We start from the raw sequence: 18425 nt of genomic DNA on the forward strand, positions 1-18425 counted from the left end.
GACTAGTTAGGCAGCAGCAGTATGACATGCAGACTGGATTAGTTAGGCAGCAGTAGTATGACATGCAGGCTGGACTAGTTAGGCAGCAGCAGTATGACATGCAGACTGGACTAGTCAGGCAGCAGCAGTATGACATGCAGGCTGGACTAGTCAGGCAGCAGCAGTATGACATGCAGGCTGGACTAGTCAGGCAGCAGCAGTATGACATGCAGGCTGGACTAGTTAGGCAGCAGCAGTATGACATGCAGGCTGGACTAGTCAGACAGTAGCAGTATGACATGCATGCTGGACTAGTCAGGCAGTAGCAGTATGACATGCATGCTGGACTAGTCAGGCAGTAGCAGTATGACATGCAGGCTGGACTAGTTAGGCAGCAGCAGTATGACATGCAGGCTGGATTAGTTAGGCAGCAGCAGTATGACATGCAGGCTGGACTAGTCAGACAGTAGCAGTATGACATGCATGCTGGACTAGTCAGGCAGTAGCAGTATGACATGCAGGCTGGACTAGTTAGGCAGCAGCAGTATGACATGCAGGCTGGATTAGTTAGGCAGCAGCAGTATGACATGCAGGCTGGACTAGTTAGGCAGCAGCAGTATGACATGCAGGCTGGACTAGTTAGGCAGCAGCAGTATGACATGCAGGCTGGACTAGTTAGGCAGCAGCAGTATGACATGCAGGCTGGATTAGTTAGGCAGCAGCAGTATGACATGCAGGTTGGACTAGTCAGACAGTAGCAGTATGACATGCAGGCTGGACTAGTTAGGCAGCAGCAATATGACATGCAGGCTGGACTAGTCAGGCAGCAGCAGTATGACATGCAGGTTGGACTAGTCAGACAGTAGCAGTATGACATGCAGGCTGGACTAGTCAGGCAGTAGCAGTATGACATGCAGGCTGGACTAGTTAGGCAGCAGCAGTATGACATGTAAACTGGACTAGTAAGGCAGCAGCAGTATGACATGCAGGTTGGACTAGCCAGGCAGCAGCAGTATGACATGCAGGTTGGACTAGTCAGGCAGTAGCAGTATGACATGCAGGCTGGACTAGTTAGGCAGCAGCAGTATGACATGCAGGCTGGATTAGTTAGGCAGCAGCAGTATGACATGCAGGTTGGACTAGTCAGGCAGCAGCAGTGTGACATGCAGGCTGGACTAGTCAGGCAGTAGCAGTATGACATGCAGGCTGGACTAGTTAGGCAGCAGCAGTATGACATGCAGGCTGGATTAGTTAGGCAGCAGCAGTATGACATGCAGGTTGGACTAGTCAGGCAGCAGCAGTGTGACATGCAGGCTGGACTGGTCAGGCAGTAGCAGTATGACATGCAGGCTGGACTAGTCAGACAGTAGCAGTATGACATGCAGGCTGGACTAGTTAGGCAGCAGCAGTATGACATGCAGGCTGGACTAGTCAGGCAGTAGCAGTATGACATGCAGGCTGGACTAGTTAGGCAGCAGCAGTATGACATGCAGACTGGATTAGTTAGGCAGCAGCAGTATGACATGCAGGTTGGACTAGTCAGGCAGCAGCAGTGTGACATGCAGGCTGGACTGGTCAGGCAGTAGCAGTATGACATGCAGGCTGGACTGGTCAGGCAGTAGCACTAATTTGGTGTTTTTTGTTTATATTGGATTCAGTTACATCTGGTGTTAAGAACACTTGCACACACAGTTTTAATATTAGGGTATATTATTTCTCTAGCATCCATAAGGGATATTGGGGAGACTTAGTACGATGGGGGTATAGACGAGGTCCAGAGGAGCCAGTGCACTTTAAATTTCTTCTCTGGGTGTGCTGGCTCCTCCGCTCTATGCCCCCTCCCACAGGCAGTATAGAAAAAAGTGCCCTGAGGAGAGGATGCACATCTCTGCAGCTCCAGAGAGTTCTCTTTAATTTCTTTTAAACTTTTATTATTTTCGGTATGCTGTTTGGGCAACAGCATACCTGCACTGTGGGATTTGGGGGGGGGCAGTCACCGCCCTTGCGATGTGTCAGAGCCGCATTCCCGCTGCAGGACCACCGTCCTGAGAGGTTATTTGTACAGCGGGGCACTGCGCCTTAGCTGTCGCAGCACGCCGCACACCCCTATCAATAGCCTGAAGGTGACAACAGTGGTGAGTACAAACCGGGAGCCCTGCTAGGGGGGATCCCCCGGATCAAAGTGCAAGGGACCCGCTATAGACCCCTGTGTACACTGGCTAGCGGTGGCTTAAACTAGCACTTGTGTGATGTTTTTAAGCTAATTGGGCGTGTTTGCCAGTATAAAGAACTCTCTAGCTCCAGTGCCATTAGGGAGGCGGAGCTACCTCAGAGCGGGATCAGCAGTATTTTGTCGCCTTCCTCTGCTTACAGCAGCAGCAGGCACACACAGCTCATCCTGACAGTCAGAAAATGCTGAAAAACTGGTACAGGGTGTAGCAAAGGGGGAGAGCCGCTGTTGTACAGAATCCGTGTCCTATAAAGGACAGTAATCATAGGTGTTTCACTGTGATATAGCAGCTTACAGCCTCACTGGGGCTGTGTAGCTGGGTAGTGCTGGTCCTCTCTCTCTATCTCCCTCTCAAATACAGTAAGGGGCAGGCTTGCTAGTAATTACGTTCTACATATGTGATTGTGCTTTACTGTGAACATGGGTAAACCCAAACTATGCAGTGTATGCCACAAAAGATTCTCTCCCTTATCATCTGATTCTGTATCATGTGAACAATGCAGCCAATGTTCACAACTCAGTGAGGGGGCTGGGGGAGAGGTTCAAGAGCCTTCCTGGCTAGGGCCCCTTAAAAATATGATGTCTGATATGTCATCACAACTCACTGCTAATGTTCAAAAAACTCAACTACTACAACAGGCTGTTGCAGACTTAGCTGCCAGGGCAGATACTACAAAAGCGTGGTTTACTTGCTCTACTCTAATTCAGATGAAGATGTACATTCTGGCTATACGGAACGTGTTAAAACTCCCTCTAGAGGACGCTGTGTCACAGCAGTCATTTTTTTTTAACAAAAAAACAAGCCTAATGTCACTGTCCCTGATTCTGATTACCTATTTAAGATAGCCTGGAAAAATCCAGACAAAAAATACCAAGTGTCAAAAAGATTTTTGCACACTTTCCCATTTGCTCCTGAAAGTAGGAAATTCTTGGGAAGAACCCCCGAGGGTTGACGTATCAGTCTCTCGACTGTCAAAAAAGGTGGTGCTGCCTACCCCGGGCTCCTTTACCATAAAGGACCCTGGGAACAGAAAAATAGAGACTACACTAAAATCTATCTGCACAGCAGCAGGTGTATCGCAAAGGCCGGTCATAGCGGGTTGCTGGAGGACCCATGCCATTCACACGTGGGTTTCTCAAATTCAGGAGGGCCTCTCCGGGTATATGCCTCTGGTCACTACGGTGACTCTCCTGAAGCACATTCAGGACACTGCACGCGTCCTGTGTGACTCGCTCAAGGAGATGGGCAATATTAATGCTGGGACCTCTGCCATGGCAGTGTCGGCGCGCAGGGCCTTGTGGTTGTGTCAGTGGATAGCGGACGCAGAGTCCAAGTGCAGTTTGGAATCTTTCCCCTTTTCTGGGGAATGGCTCTTTGGGGTTGAGTTGGATACGTGGATTTCTAAAGTTACTGCGGGGAAATCCACGTTTCTTCCCTCTGGGGCCCCGTCGGCTAGGTGTTCCTCCCCGGGGTCATCTGTTCAGTCCTTTCGGTCTAACAGATTTCGATCTAGGGCCAGAGGTGCATCCAATGTGGCTAGAGGCACCAGAGGATAGACCAGAAGACCTGCGAACACCGGTTCTCAGGAACAGAGCACCAGTTCTGCTTCCACTAAGTTCTCAGCATGACGGTGCCCACCCCAAGGGGATCAATATTGGCAGAAGTTCAGACCTTCTTGCAAGGAGTACTTCACATTCAACCTCCTGTTGTGCTGCCCACGGCACCTTGGGATTTGAATGTAGTGTTGGATTTTCTACAGTCCTCCTGGTTTGAACCTCTGATGACGGTAGAAGACAAGTACCTCACGTGGAAGACGGTGATGTTACTGTCCCTGGCTTCTGCTAGATGTGTCTCAGGATTGGGGGCCTTATCGTGTAAAAGTCCCAACTTGGGGGTATATTTACTAAGGTCCCGATTTTGACCGATTTGGTGTTTTTTCGTCAAAGTGTCATCTCGGGAATTTACTAAACTAAAATCTCGGCAGTGATGAGGGCATTCATATTCTTTTGGAAGGCAAAGGAAAAAAATATGAATGAATACACCATCGGTCAAATACGCCTGTTATTTGATACAACTCGGTAATTTACTAAAAATTGTAATTCACAAACACTGCCGGCAATAGCCAAACACTGCCGTGAAAAAATACAAATCGTAAAAAAAAGCAGTTTTAAAATAGACCTGCTTTTTTTTACCGTGTTCTGATAGGCATGCACGGATCCGTGCATGTTGATCAGTGGGAAGGGGTGTGAAAGGGTTAAAAATCAGGGAAAAAAATTGCGTGGGTTCCCCCTCCTAAGCAAAACCAGCCTCGGGCTCTTTGAGCCGGTCCTGGTTGTAAAAATATGGGGGGGAAATTGACAGGGGTTCCCCCATATTTGAACAACCAGCACCGGGCTCTGCGCCTGGTCCTGGTGCAAAAAATACGGGAGACAAAAAGCGTAGGGGTCCCCCGTATTTTTTGAACCAGGAGCGGGCTCCACTAGTCAGAGAGATAATGCCACAGCCGGGGGACACTTTTATATAGGTCCCTGCGGCCCTGGCATTAAATCACTAACTAGTCAACCCTGGCCGGGGTACCCTGGAGAAGTGGGGACCCCTTAAATCAAGGGGTCCCCCCCCCCCCTCCAGCCACCCAAGGGCCAGGGGTGAAGCCCGAGGCTGTCCCCCCCATCCAAGGGCGGCGGATGGGGGGCTGATAGCCAAGTGTAAAAATAAGAATATTGTTTTTTGTAGCAGTACTACAAGTCCCAGCAAGCCTCCCCGCAAGCTGGTACTTGGAGAACCACAAGTACCAGTATGCAGTGGAAAAACGGGCCCGCTGGTACCTGTAGTACTACTACAAAAAGATACCCAACAAAAAAAACAGAACACTTTGTGGTCAGCAGTTGACCGCGAGTAATCTCAACCGCTGACCGCAGTGTTGCTATGCGCTACATTGTATCTTCAGTGCGCAGCCTGACTGACAGCTCAGGAGCGCACAGCCAATCAGGAGAGTGCCACGACGTGGCGCTCCCTGATTGGCTGAAGGGACCCTCTTTGACAGGAGTCACGGGGGGGTCCCGCCAATCGGGGAAAGGGGCCTTTCAGTGCGTGGTTCGGGTTTTCCGGTTTGTTTTTTGCCAAGTACGTGGATTACAAAGAGGACAGAAGCTACACTGGATTGTGTGAGTATTATTTTATTCACAGGTACCCCGTGGATTCTACATGGAGAAGTGGACCGAGCCTCGTGTGAACATAGGTAAGTATGTGTGTATGTAGGTGTGTATGTATGTAATAAAGTTTTACTGTCACGGTGTGTGTGTTCTGTTTTTTGTTGGGTATTTTTTTTGTAGTAGTACTACAGGTACCAGCGGGTCCGTTTTTCCACCGCATGCTGGTACTTGTGGTTCTCCAAGTACCAGCTTGCGGGGGAGGCTTCCTGGGACTTGTAGTACTGCTACAAAAAACAATATTCTTATTTGTACACTTGGCTATCAGCCCCCCATCCGCCGCCCTTGGATGGGGGGGGGGGGCAGCCTCGGCCTTCACCCCTGGCCCTTGGGTGGCTGGAGGGGGGGGACCCCTTGATTTAAGGGGTCCCCACTCCTCCAGGGCACCCCGGCCAGGGGTGACTAGTTAGTGATTTAATGCCAGGGCCGCAGGGACCTATATAAAAGTGTCCCCCAGCTGATTTAATGCCAGGGCCGCAGGGACCTATATAAAAGTGTCCCCCAGCTGTGGCATTATCTCTGATTAGTGGAGCCCGGTGCTGGTTCAAAAAATACGGGGGATCCCTACGCTTTTTGTCCCCCATATTTTTTGCACCAGGACGAGGCGCAGAGCCCGGTGCTGGTTGTTTAAATATGGGGGAACCCCTGTCAATTTTTTTCCCCATATTTTTTCAACCAGGACGAGGCTGGTTTTGCTTAGGAGGGGGGACCCCACGCAATTTTTTTCATGATTTTTAACACTTTTTTTTTTTTTTAAGGTGCACAATGAAACCCTGCACGGATCTCACAGATCCGGCCGAGATTCATTGTGTTAATGTCGGCAGTGTTTACTATTCACTCCCGTAAAACACTGCCCGAAAATACGAATGACATCGACATCGGAAAACTCGAAAATGCAGAATACGACAGCATAGTAAATGAGGCGTAAAAAATTTAAAAGGTTGCAATTTCACACATTCGATGTCATTCGTGTTTGAACTTTAACCTCATTCAGAAAAATACGAATTTTAGTAAATATACCCCCAGGTCTTTTATGATGACAGAGCGGAACTCAGGACTAGGCAGCAGTTTCTGCCGAAGGTTGTCTCTGCGTTCCACTTGAATCAACCTATTGTGATCCTGTCAAGTTTTGGAACTTTTCTGCTCCTCCAGAGGCATTGGATGCTGTGCGAGCCTTGAAGATCTATGTCAAGCGAACGGCTCAGATTAGAAAGACGGATTCCTTGTTCGTGCTCTATTATGCGCAGAAAAAGGGTTGTCCTGCTTCAAAGCAGTCTATTGCTCGTTGGCTTAGACTTACTATCCAACAGGCCTATGTGTCGGCAGCCTTACCTGTTCCTAAGTCTCTGATAGCCCACTCTACAAGATCGGTGGGCTCTTCCTGGGCAGCTGCCCGTGGAGTCTCGGCCTTGCAACTATGCCGAACTGCTACCTGGTCGGGGAAGAACACTTTTTAGTAAAATTCTACAAGTTTGATACCCTGGCCAAAGAGGATACCCAGTTTGGGCAGGCGTTGCTGCAGATGTCTCCGCACATTCCCGCCCGTTCTGGAAGCTTTGGGACTTCCCCATCTTACTAAGTCTCCCCAATATCCCTTATGTATCCTAGAGAAAATAGGATTTTAATTACCTATCAGTAAATCCTTTTCTCGTAGTCCATAAGGGGAATTGGGCGCCCGTCTCAGTGCGTTGACTTTACTGCAGGTTCTCTTATATGGATACCTGTTCAGCTGTTGCTGTATGTTGTTTCCAGCCGTTGCTGGTTGTTTTATGTTCGTGGTGTGTAACTCTCACCACTTATTCTTGTTATGTTCCTTCTCTCAAGTATGTCCTTCTCCTTCGGGCACTGTTTTACCTATAACTGCCTGTGGGAGGGGGCATAGAGGTAAGGAGCCAGCACACTCAGTGAAGAAATTTAAAGTGCACCGGCTCCTTTTGGACCTCGTCTATTCCCCCATCGCACTAAATCTCCCCAATATCCCTTATGGACTACGAGAAAAGGATTTACCGGTAGGTAATTAAAATCCTATTTTTTTGCAGCCGGGTACACTGGTATTCCACAGGGAATAACATCGGGGTGTAGAGTTGGATCTTGATCTGAGGCACCAACAGGCTAAAAACGTTGACTGTTCCCAGGATGCACCGCACCGTCTCCTCTATATAACCCCTCGTCCGTGCACAGGAGCTCAGTTTTAAAGTTGGTGCCTGCAGTGCAGGTCACTAACAGAGGGGGCTGCCTTAGGCAGCCCTGAAGACTTTGAAGAAATGAAGAAAGCTTTCACTATGCTACTGAGCCGCAGCACTTCTATGTCTGGGAGACATGCCATGCTGCGGCTCCATCACCTCCCCTTTGCGGCGCTGTATACTCCCACGGCCTGGTTCCCGGGTACTTACAGCGGAGATGCACCAGTATTTTGGCACACCGCCGCTGCTCATCTCCAGGATCGCATGGCTGCAGGACTTGGGGAGGAGGTAAGAGGGTCCCCCAGGGGGACCCGCCGGGTACAAATCGTGATTCATGCGCTGCCCGTGGGAGACGGACCGCGCGGCTGGCGTGGACACTGTACTGCTCAGGGACCCCACTATATCCACCAGGGCAGTAAACGAAGCACAGGCATTTCTTTTAGGCTCCTTAAGTTACCAGTGGTGAAGTCCAGCATTGTGGGGATAGAGCGCTGCCTGTAGCCCCTCCCCCCAGCTCCAGGCACCATCTACTGCAGATGTTCCCGCCCTGAAGCTGCTTTCACTTTCCCCTCACTCCCTGCTGAGACCTGGCGCCATTTTAGCTGAAGGGCTGCTCTCTATGGGATTGCTGGCTGCTGTCTCCTCTGTATAGCCGCCTGTTCCAGCGCCGTGCTTATACAGTACACTTGAGTATCCTACCTGTCTTTTGACTGTGTTAGTTAAGAAATAAGTGTGTTACTGACAGAATAGGTGGTACAATTATTCTGTGATATACATCCAGTACTGCTGTGCATTGTTATATCTCTCTGCATATACATATCTGCTATTGTATGTAAATTGCCTGTCCAGTGCAGTATTATTGTTGTCCACATTATTCCTGCATGGTGTTTGTGACTGAGTGTGCCATATAGCTACTGTGTGTGCTCTCCTTTTCAAGTGTGTCACACCCTTGCTGTCACAATATTGTGAACCCTGGGAGGATAAGTGCGTCTATAAATATACATATATAGTGCTACACAGTCTATACATTTCAGTGTATGTTTTCTGTGTATTTCAGTCACCCCATACCGATTCATTTCTCTGTTTGTGTCCTGCTTGTATTAGCACATAAACCACGGGAATACGGTATTACTATTGTTTGGCTATATTGTACTGTGTGCCCCACGGCTACATTCCTCATAATGTTTGCCACACAGGGCAGAAATTCCGTGGAGGCTCCTGCATCAGGCAGTGCTGCTCCCACAGATTTACCGGGAGGGGAACCTGCTGCTGGGGATGTGGGTACTGAGTCCCTTACATCTCCCACTCCACCTGTTGACCCCGTGGCCAAACAAGAGCCACCGTGGGCCACCTTTTCTTGTATGTTAAATACTTTAGTAACACGTCTTACGCCCCCTGTGGGACTGCCTGTGCCATTGCAGCCACAAATTGTCCCTGTAGCTAATCCGCCTTGGGCGGACACACTATCTAACCAGATACAGGTTTTGAATAAATCCTTGGTTAAACAGAAGCCTACACCTCACCCCTCTGGGGCTAAGGGGCCCTCTAAGCGTGTGATTTCCTCCTCTCAATCCACTCATGTTTCAGATACTTCTTCTGATGAAGATGGGGCCTATACTGATCCGACTGACTCTGACTCAGCGGACTCTGATGGGGAGCATGTACCTCAGGTTGATGTCCCTGAATTAGTGGAAGCTATCAAAATGGTTCTCCAGATTGATGATGAAGCTGATCCCACTACTGCATCAAAAAAGCCTGATAAATTCAAGCGTCAGAAGGTGGCAAAGGTCTCGTTTTTCCTCACTCTGACCTTTTAATTGAGATACGTCAAGAGGCTTGGGTCTCCCCAGGAAAGAAGTTTGCCCTATCCAAGAAGATGTTGGCTCGTTATCCTATCCCTGCGGAGTTAACTAAGAAGTGGGAATCTCCACCGCCGGTCTACTCGCACGTTGCACAGATCGTGGTTTCCTCTTCTCTGCCTGTTACCACTGTCACCTACCTGAAGGAGCCGACAGATAAGCGTGTGGAGGGATGCCTGAAGTATATTTATTCCCTAACTGGGGCAATTCACAGGCCCACTATAGCGGCCTCCTGGGCTGCAAAAGCTATTGATGTGTGGGTCCAGGCACTGGAGGAAGAGCTACCTCAGGATATTTCTGACATTGCCAAACAGTGTCTGTCTCATATTACCACCGCCTCCCATTATATTGAAGAGGCGTCCTCTGAGGCAGGTATTCTGGCGTCCAAAGCATCCACTACGTCTATTTTGGCTTGCCAGATTCTGTGGTTGCGGTCCTGTAAGGTGGAACTAGATTCCAAGAAGACTCTGGAGGTGCTCCCTTTTAAGGGATACATCCTTTTTGTAGAAGATCTTAATAAGATCGTGACTGACTTAGCTTCTTCTAAGACTGCGTGCCTTCCTAATACTACTCCTTCTGCTCCGAAAGCTAAAAGTACTACTTTTCGTTCCTTTCGGATTTCAGGTAAATCAAAAGGTCAGGGGTACTCGAGCAAGCATCGTACTTCCAAGACCGGTAAGCCCAAATCTAAACGATCCTGGGCTGCCCGTCAGCCTTCTTCTAAACAGGACAAGCCTGCAGCATGACGGGGCGGGCCTCCCCCTGGGGGACCCCAGGGTGGGAGGCCGACTCCTGCAGTTCACCCAGGTCTGGTTAAGGACCACTTCAGACGCGTGGGTGCAGGAAGTTGTCTCTCACGGGTACGTGGTCTCTTTCAAGAGACATCCCACTCGCCAGTTCTGCGCAACGGTCATCCCATCGGACCCATTGAAGGTGCAAGCTCTACACTTGGTTGTCAAGTCACTCCTGGAGACAGGAGTGGTGGTGCCGGTGCCTATCTCCCAAATGGGGAGGGGCTACTACTCGACTCTGTTTCTAGTACCGAAACGCAATGGGTCTTTCCGGCCTATTCTCAACCGCAAGTCACTGAACAAGTTTGTGAGAGTTTCCAAGTTCTGTATGGAAACACTGCGCTCCATTGTACTGGCCATGGAACCTGGGGACTACATGGTATTCCTGGATATACAGGATGCTTACCTGCATATACCTATTGCCATTTTGCATCAGCAATATCTGCAGTTTGCTATTGGCAACCTCCATTATCAATTCAGGGCTTTGCCGTTTGGACTGACTACGGCCCCTCGGATTTTCACCAAGGTCATGGCCGTGATGACAGCTCATCTCCGTCAACAGGGAATCAGGATCCTGCCGTATCTGGACGACCTGCTGATCCTGGCAAGCTCCCAAGATGTCCTTCTGAGTCATCTCCAGCTGACGGTGCAATTCCTCACAGCCCACGGATGGCTGATCAATTGGAAAAAGTCCTCCCTGGTCCCTGCGCGGCGCATGGTGCACCTGGGGGCCCTGCTGGATACGCACAGCCAGAGGCTGTTTCTGTCTCCAGAGAAGATCCTGAGGCTTCAGGACAGGATCAGATACTTTCTCTCTCGCCCAAAAGTGTCTATTCACTCGGCGATGCAAGTACTAGGCCTGATGGTGTCGACTTTCGACATGGTGTAGTATGCTCAATTCCATTCTCGCCCTCTCCAATGGTTAATCCTCTCTAAGTCGGATGGTCTGCCTCAGCGGATCAGGTCTCAAATGATGGTCCTGACTCCGGAGGTCCACTTATCCCTGTCCTGGTGGCTCCAGGATCAACAGTTGAGCAGGGGCCGTCCCTTCTGGATTCCCCACTGAGTCCTCCTGACGACGAACACCAGTCTGAGGCGCTGGAGCGCGGTGTTCGAGCAACACACTCTGCAGGGTCACTGGACCAAGGAGGAGTCTCTCCTCCCTATCAACATTCTGGAACTGCGGGCAGTGTTCAACGCTTTGACACTAGCCCTGCCTCTGTTAAGGAACAGGCCTGTTCAAGTACAGTCAGACAACACCACCGCGGTGGCGTACATAAATCGTCAAGGCGGCACTCGAAGCCGAAAAGCAATGATGGAAATGTCCAGAATTCTTCAATGGGTGGAATGCCATCTGCCAGCAATATCGGCAGTGTTCATTCCGGGTGTCCTCAGCTGGGAAGCGGATTTCCTCAGTCGTCAGGACGTACACGCCGGAAAGTGGAGCCTTCATCCGGAGGTGTTTCAACTCCTAGTGGACAAGTGGGGCCTAACAGACGTAGACCTGATGGCGTCTCGACACAATCACAAAGTTCCGGTCTTCGGATCACGGACAAGGGATCCTCAAGCAACGTTCATCGACGCACTGGCAATTCCATGGAAATTTCGACTGCCATACATTTTTCCTCCGGTGTCACTCCTGCCCAGGGTTCTGCGGAAGTTCAAGCAAGGAGGAGGAATACTACTTATAGTCGCACCAGCGTGGCCCAAACGGCATTGGTTCTCAGACCTGCAGGGTCTATCGATGGAACGTCCTCTACTACTTCCTCAACGCCCAGCCCTCCTCATTCAGGGCCCTTGTGTCTACCCAGACCTGGCCAGACTGGCTTTGACAGCGTGGCTCTTGAAGCGTCACTCCTGAGGGCCAAAGGTTTCTCTGAGGCGGTCATCCAAACTATGTTGAAGGCCCATAAACCAGCTTTGGCTCGGATTTACTACAGGGTCTGGAACTCTTACTTCACCTGGTGTGCTGCTAAAAACTACGATGTATACAAGTTCAGAACCTCATGGCTTCTGGCTTTTCTGCAACAGGGCCTGGATTTAGGCCTTCGTCTGCTTTCCCTCAAGGTTCATATTTCTGCCTTGTCGGTGTGGTTTCAGAGGAAAATTGCATCTATTCCTGACGTTCATACCTTCACTCAGGGTGTCTTGCTGATACAACCTCCCTATGTCCCTCCTGTGGCTCCATGGGATCTGTCTGTTGTCCTTAATGCCCTGCAAGGGTCTCCCTTTGAGCCTCTTGATTCTGTGGACCTGAAATGGCTTACTATTAAGGTCCTATTCCTATTGGCTATTGCCCCTGCTAAAAGAGTGTCGGACTTAGGCGCTTTGTCCTGTCGTCCGCCCTTCCTGATATTTCATCGTGACCGAGCAGTTCTCCGTACTCGCCCTGGTTATCTGCCTAAGGTGGTGTCATCTTTCCACCTTAACCAAGAGATTGTGGCTCCGGCCTTTATCTCTGCTGGTTGTCTTCCAAAGAAAGGTCTTTGGATGTGGTACGTGCTCTCCGTATATTTGTGGAGAGGACTGCCCCCATTCGGAGGTCTGATTCCCTCTTCGTACTGTTTGGTTTTTACAAACGTGGCTGGCCTGCAAACAAGCAAACTTTGGCCAGATGGATTAGAATGGTGATTGCACAAGCTTATGCGCAGGCTGGTCTCCCGGCTCCTGCTGCTATCAAGGCCCATTCTACTCGGTCTGTTGGACCTTCTTGGGCAGCTTGCCGTGGCGCGTCCACAGAACAATTGTGCAAGGCGGCTACATGGTCCTCTGTGAACATGTTCATCAGGATCTATGCCTTTGATAATTCTGCCTCCCAGGATGACTCCTTTGGACGCCGGGTTCTTGTGCCCGCTACAGTGCATCCCCTCCCATGAGGAACTGCTTTAGGACATCCCCAGTGTTATTCCCTGTGGAATACCAGTGTACCCCGCTGCAGAAAAGGAGATTTATGGTAGATTTACCATTGTTAAATCTTTCTGTGAAGATACACTAGATTCCACAGGGCGCCCGCCCTGACGCACTTAGCTTCTTTAGGTTTGTATGGCATTAGCCGCTGGTCCCTTCTCCTGTCGTGAGAACGTGGATCTATGTGACTTACAACTACCGTCTCTTTACCTGCTACTGCATTGGACTGGTTAACAAAACTGAGCTCCTGTGCACGGAGGAGGGGTTATATAGAGGAGGTGGTGCGGTGCATCCTGGGAACAGTCAAAGTTTTTAGCCTGTTGGTGCCTCGGATTAAAATCCAACTCTACACCCCAATGTTATTCCCTGTGGAATCCAGTGTACCTCGCAGAAAGAAGTTTATCAATGGCAAGTCTACCATAAATCTCCTTTTACTCTTCCTCTACAGTGTCCAAAAAGTCCGGTCAGTTTGCAGATCCACCACATGGTACATGAACAAAGACCTTCATCCGTTCATCAACACAAGCAGTTAGAGGGTAGAGCTAGAAGTGGTGCTCCTCAAATAAGAATACCCCCACCTAACAGACCAGCCCCACTGCCTCCTGGTGTCCCACCGCGTAAGGTAAAATGGAACCTCAGTATAGTTATTCACTGTAAGCAGATGTCTGGTATTCTACAATCTGCAGGATTTAGCTTGTGACTGTAGATTTGTGACTCCAACACTGTCATAGAAAAGGGCCAAACAACAAAGGAAAACATAAACTAACACATTCCACATGGTTAACAATGTAATTCACTTAATGTTCCAACAACTAAAACTAATGCATTTCACTAAGCATAAACAGCTTTATTTTCTTTGACGCTCAATTTTTTGCTGATGGCACAATTATTTTGAGTGACTAATTTAGTATGACTTTGTTGGGACTGCGGAAAGTAAAAGTTTTTCTTTGTTTTCAGGCATTACAGCCCCCCAGAAGAGTTCCACCTCCGGTTCCTCCAAGTAGGCCGAGACTAACTGCCAAGTGACCAGTGAGAACATCTGTAGATAATCTTTGACATCAAGTTGCTGAGACAAAAGAGGTTGTGTCTAAACAAAGGGTTAATTCTAGCTCTGCACTGTTCCAAAATGACATGTCTCAGAGGAGATGAATAATACCACTGGCAAGAACATCTGCTGACTTTCTGTATTTACTTGTGGACTAAAATGGAGGCAGCTATTTTGTGTGCTGAGAGAATATTCAGGAAATTAGTGTCAGCGAGACATGCAGAATTTTGTGAAGCAAGAAACTTTGTGCTTCGTATCTTAGTGATGTCACTAGTTCATAGTGAAACGATAGATTGAAAATTGGTACACCCTACAAAATGATTGTCTCCATGCATAATTTCTTGTAGGTCCAATTTTAGTCTGACTATCCCTGTTCACGGAGTCTTCAGGGGAGGGGAGTTCAGAATCGCTAGACACGCCCCTGAAGAACAAGCTCATTATGAGATGGTCTTTCCCACAGTGCAATGGTCATACCCATTTTCAGTGATATCCTGATTCCAAAAATTGGAATGTTGGAGATACGCAACGAGTACACTTTAATGAGAGAGTACAAATAAGGGCAGTGCTACAATAATAGCTGGTAAAGGAAAAAAGTATGAAAATTATGCATCAGAGTAAAAAGAAAAATACAGTTTATGGGCCCGATTCAGGTTGGACCGCAATAGGCGATCCAACCGCAAAAATTATGAAATGGATGCGGGCGCATGCGCAGGGCCTGTCCTGCACATGTGCCTGCATTTTCTGTGGGCGCCCACCGAAAATGCAAACGCATCTGCCTGTCAATCAGGCAGAGGTGTTCGCGGGGCAGCAGCGCTCCATTTCCTAGGTGGAGACGGAGCTCTGCGGTGTGGCAACAGGAAAATGGAGGCAGCGTAATCTAAACGGTGGCATGGCGTCGGCACGATTGCAGCGGCTGCGTGATGTCACATGCAGCCGCCGCCGCGATCAGAAAGATAGCGGTGGGCCTCCGGCGGGTGCAGCCAAGCTGCCCCTGCAGGAGGCAACCCTCATTTCTGAGACCAAGCAGAAATTGCGGTGCAATCGCTATTTCTGCTTGATCAAGGGGGGGAAGGGGAGCGGCGGTCAGCATGCTGGCCGGCCTTGCCCTGCGATGGGCGGGCCCCAGCATGCATTCACAAGGATTGTAAATTCTGCTACTTAGCAGAATTTGCAATCCAACCTGAATCAGGCCCCATGTCCATTTAATATGTTGCTGCAGCATCATGTTAATAGACAAGGGACAAATAAGCCCATGGGTAGGCAATGTGTGGTACTCCAGCATGCTACTAGGACATGCTAAAACTAGCAGGGCATGCTGGAATATGTAGTTACACAGCAGCTGGGGTGCCATATTTTACCTTCCCCTGAGTTAGCCAAACTAAAATCCTTTAGCAATAGAATCATTTTCACTCAGGTGCTGAAGTCTCCTCACGCTCTAATCGGTTATCTCAAGGAAAATGTGTGTGTCTGGGAAAACATTAATTTAATTGCACATAAATATATACATACATATATCCACCATAGCACAAATGAAAGCAGACATAGTGACAGGGTGTGCCAAATAAGTATAGGCACGGGTTATTAACTTTCATAAAACACAGTAATATGTGCATAAAACACAGGATGTTTTAGTGCACCAACACTGGCCCCAGCGCATTTAAATAATTCTTATTCTTCATATTTATTTCTACCTTAATTAAACAGATTTATTAACAATTATGCTAGATATATACAGTAAGTTCATTAAAGCTGTTGGATGGTGTAGGGGCAATCAAGTAATATGTATTTATTGTTTTGTAATTCTTCTGTCAGTTAGGACCTCCCTCTACTCATTCATTCCAGCTTTTGCATTGTACACCTGAAACTGCTGGGTTCCGGTGTTGTATGCCCTCATGTAATCGGGAAAGTGAGGGGACATTGGGAGAGAACTTCTTCCGTTTCATGTTAAATATTTCATTGCATTGATCAAATCGTGCTTTCCTGTGTATAGCTAGTATATGTGAAAGGTGCTAAAGGTATTCCCCATGAAGGGATAGGAAATGATTCCGCCAATTCCTTACATGTAAAAGACACATCCATTGTAGGAAATATCTACTAGCACACTTGTGAATGCCCTTACTACACACAGACAACCTCATTCAGAGTTGGACTTAAATTCAAGTTGCGTCGTTTTTTCCTCTCAACTTGTTTTTTTTCTTCAAGTGTGCCTGTGCGTCTTTTCGCAGTGCAGGTCCTTTGACCTGGTGACTAGTCCACATTCTGCACTTTTGGCTTCCTGCGCCAAGAGGGCTGGGACGATGGGTTTGAAGGAGAAGTGTAGTTGCAGCCAAAATTAAGGGCGCGTCAACACAAAATGCACTCGTAGACTTGCAGGTACTCAGCCCCAGGTGCAAGTTGTCAGCTGATGATAGTGACAGCTGCCGGTCATGCTTGAGTCACCGAATGCATCTAAAGCTGGGTTCACATTGGATCGTTGTCGGGGCGATTTTCCATTTCGGAATGACAAATCGCTTACATCGCTTGGTGTGTACGGGTGATGGCGGCGGTCGCCAGGTTTGAGCTGCTGCACATCAGACCTAGCGATATCGCTAGTGACCTTGTTTATGCTTATGATTTCGTCCTTCATAAAACTCGTTCTAATGTTACACAGGGGGAGATGTACTAAGCCTGAAAAGTGATAAATATCACTGTGATAAAGCACCAGCCAATCGGCTCCTAACTGCCATGTCACAGGCTGTGTTTGAAAAATGAAAGTTAGGAGCCGATTGGCTGGTGCTTTATCACAGTGATATTTATCACTTTTCAGGCTTGGTACATCTGGCCCACAGAATCTGGGCTCAAGGGCATTCGTTCCGATGTCTCTCCAGTACGTACCCAGCTTTAGACACACCCAATTCTGCAAATATAGTCTAACTGCTGTCTCTGCTATCTAATAGCAGGGCTGCAGTCTACTGTTCACTCATTTTAAAAAAAATCTCTTATTTGCGTCTTGTCCGATTTATTTTTTTACAAACTCTGTTCGACTTGGGAACTCATTTTCTTTACCTTCCTGCAACTTACTGTAGTGCGTATGAAGCGTGTAATGTGCATTGGCCCATCTTTTGCGCTCACAGTGAAGCCGCATCTCCTGTCACATTCCGGGTAGCCGCCTGTCCGCGCAGCTAGGCTGCGAAGGCACGGAGCTATTTGACGGGTGCAAAAGCATCGCCGCCATGCAATGATTTCGCACCGGGGGGGGGGGGGGGGGGGGGGTGCCTGACATGTGGAGGGTAACTGCTCCCCCGCATGTCTGAGAAACTGATCGTAGATATGCTAAATGTAGCACATCTACGATCAGATCTGAATAACCCCCATTGTTATGAATGCCGCAGCTTCTCCCTTCATAGCGTGAAGTATTTTGCTCCCTACACATACCACCATTTTGATGGTATAAGGTTTGCAGAAAATCAGACTGAGTCACATAGATGGTGAAAGATGGTGAAATGCACAGGTTAGAGCTGCCGCATGGCCAGCAGTCTGTCACTTTCATACATTGCCCTAAATGAGTCTGCAGGACTGGGGAACGGGATCCAGACTATAGGTCGACATACATTAGGCCGACCCCATATGGTCGACATGGACAAAAGGTCGACATTTGAAATATCGACAGGTTCATATGGTCGACACTTTTTTGTGGGGGAGTTTCATGTTTTTGGACTTTTCCCTTCCTTGACTATCCATGTCACAAATCATAACCTGTAGTAACCTTGTGGCGAGCGAAGCGACACACCGTGCCTGAAGCGCAGTGAAATGGTCATGTTGACCTTTTGACCCAGTCGACCTTTTCCAGTGTCAACCTTTCATATGTTGACCTTTTGTCTATGGCGACCTACTGGCTGTAGATCTCCTGTAGCACACCCATGGGTAACAGACATTTGCACATTTCCCTGATGTAACTTGGTGACGCAGGACTTTGACGCATTCCTCTCCATGCAGATGCAAGTATGTCACAAGTAAGCAAGAGAGCTATTATACAGTATGCACATGTATACCAATGTATTTAAAACATTAAAAAAAAGGAATTTGCCACTTGAATTAAAAAATATAGGCCCTCATTCCGAGTCGTTCGCTCGGTATTTTTCATCGCATCGCAGTGAAAATCCGCTTAGTACGCATGCGCAATATTCGCACTGCGACTGCGCCAAGTAATTTTACAATGAAGATAGTATTTTTACTCACGGC

At 48.5% G+C, this 18425-nt stretch overlaps 1 protein-coding gene across 1 annotated transcript in view; it reads left to right on the top strand.

Annotated features, from left to right (window-relative positions):
- The window catches only part of ADAM19 (ADAM metallopeptidase domain 19), a 181991-nt gene extending 165123 nt beyond the window's left edge, over positions 1–16868 (top strand). Inside the window, exons 21-22 of the mRNA XM_063928395.1 lie at positions 13608–13781; positions 14117–16868. Of these exons, the coding sequence (XP_063784465.1) occupies positions 13608–13781; positions 14117–14185 (243 nt within the window). The 3' untranslated portion in view covers positions 14186–16868. The remainder of the gene's footprint in view (positions 1–13607; positions 13782–14116) is intronic.
- The last annotated feature ends 1557 nt before the right edge of the window (positions 16869–18425 follow it).

The sequence above is a fragment of the Pseudophryne corroboree genome, chromosome 6 (assembly GCF_028390025.1).
Source record: "Pseudophryne corroboree isolate aPseCor3 chromosome 6, aPseCor3.hap2, whole genome shotgun sequence".
In the NCBI taxonomy this organism is placed as follows: domain Eukaryota; kingdom Metazoa; phylum Chordata; class Amphibia; order Anura; family Myobatrachidae; genus Pseudophryne; species Pseudophryne corroboree.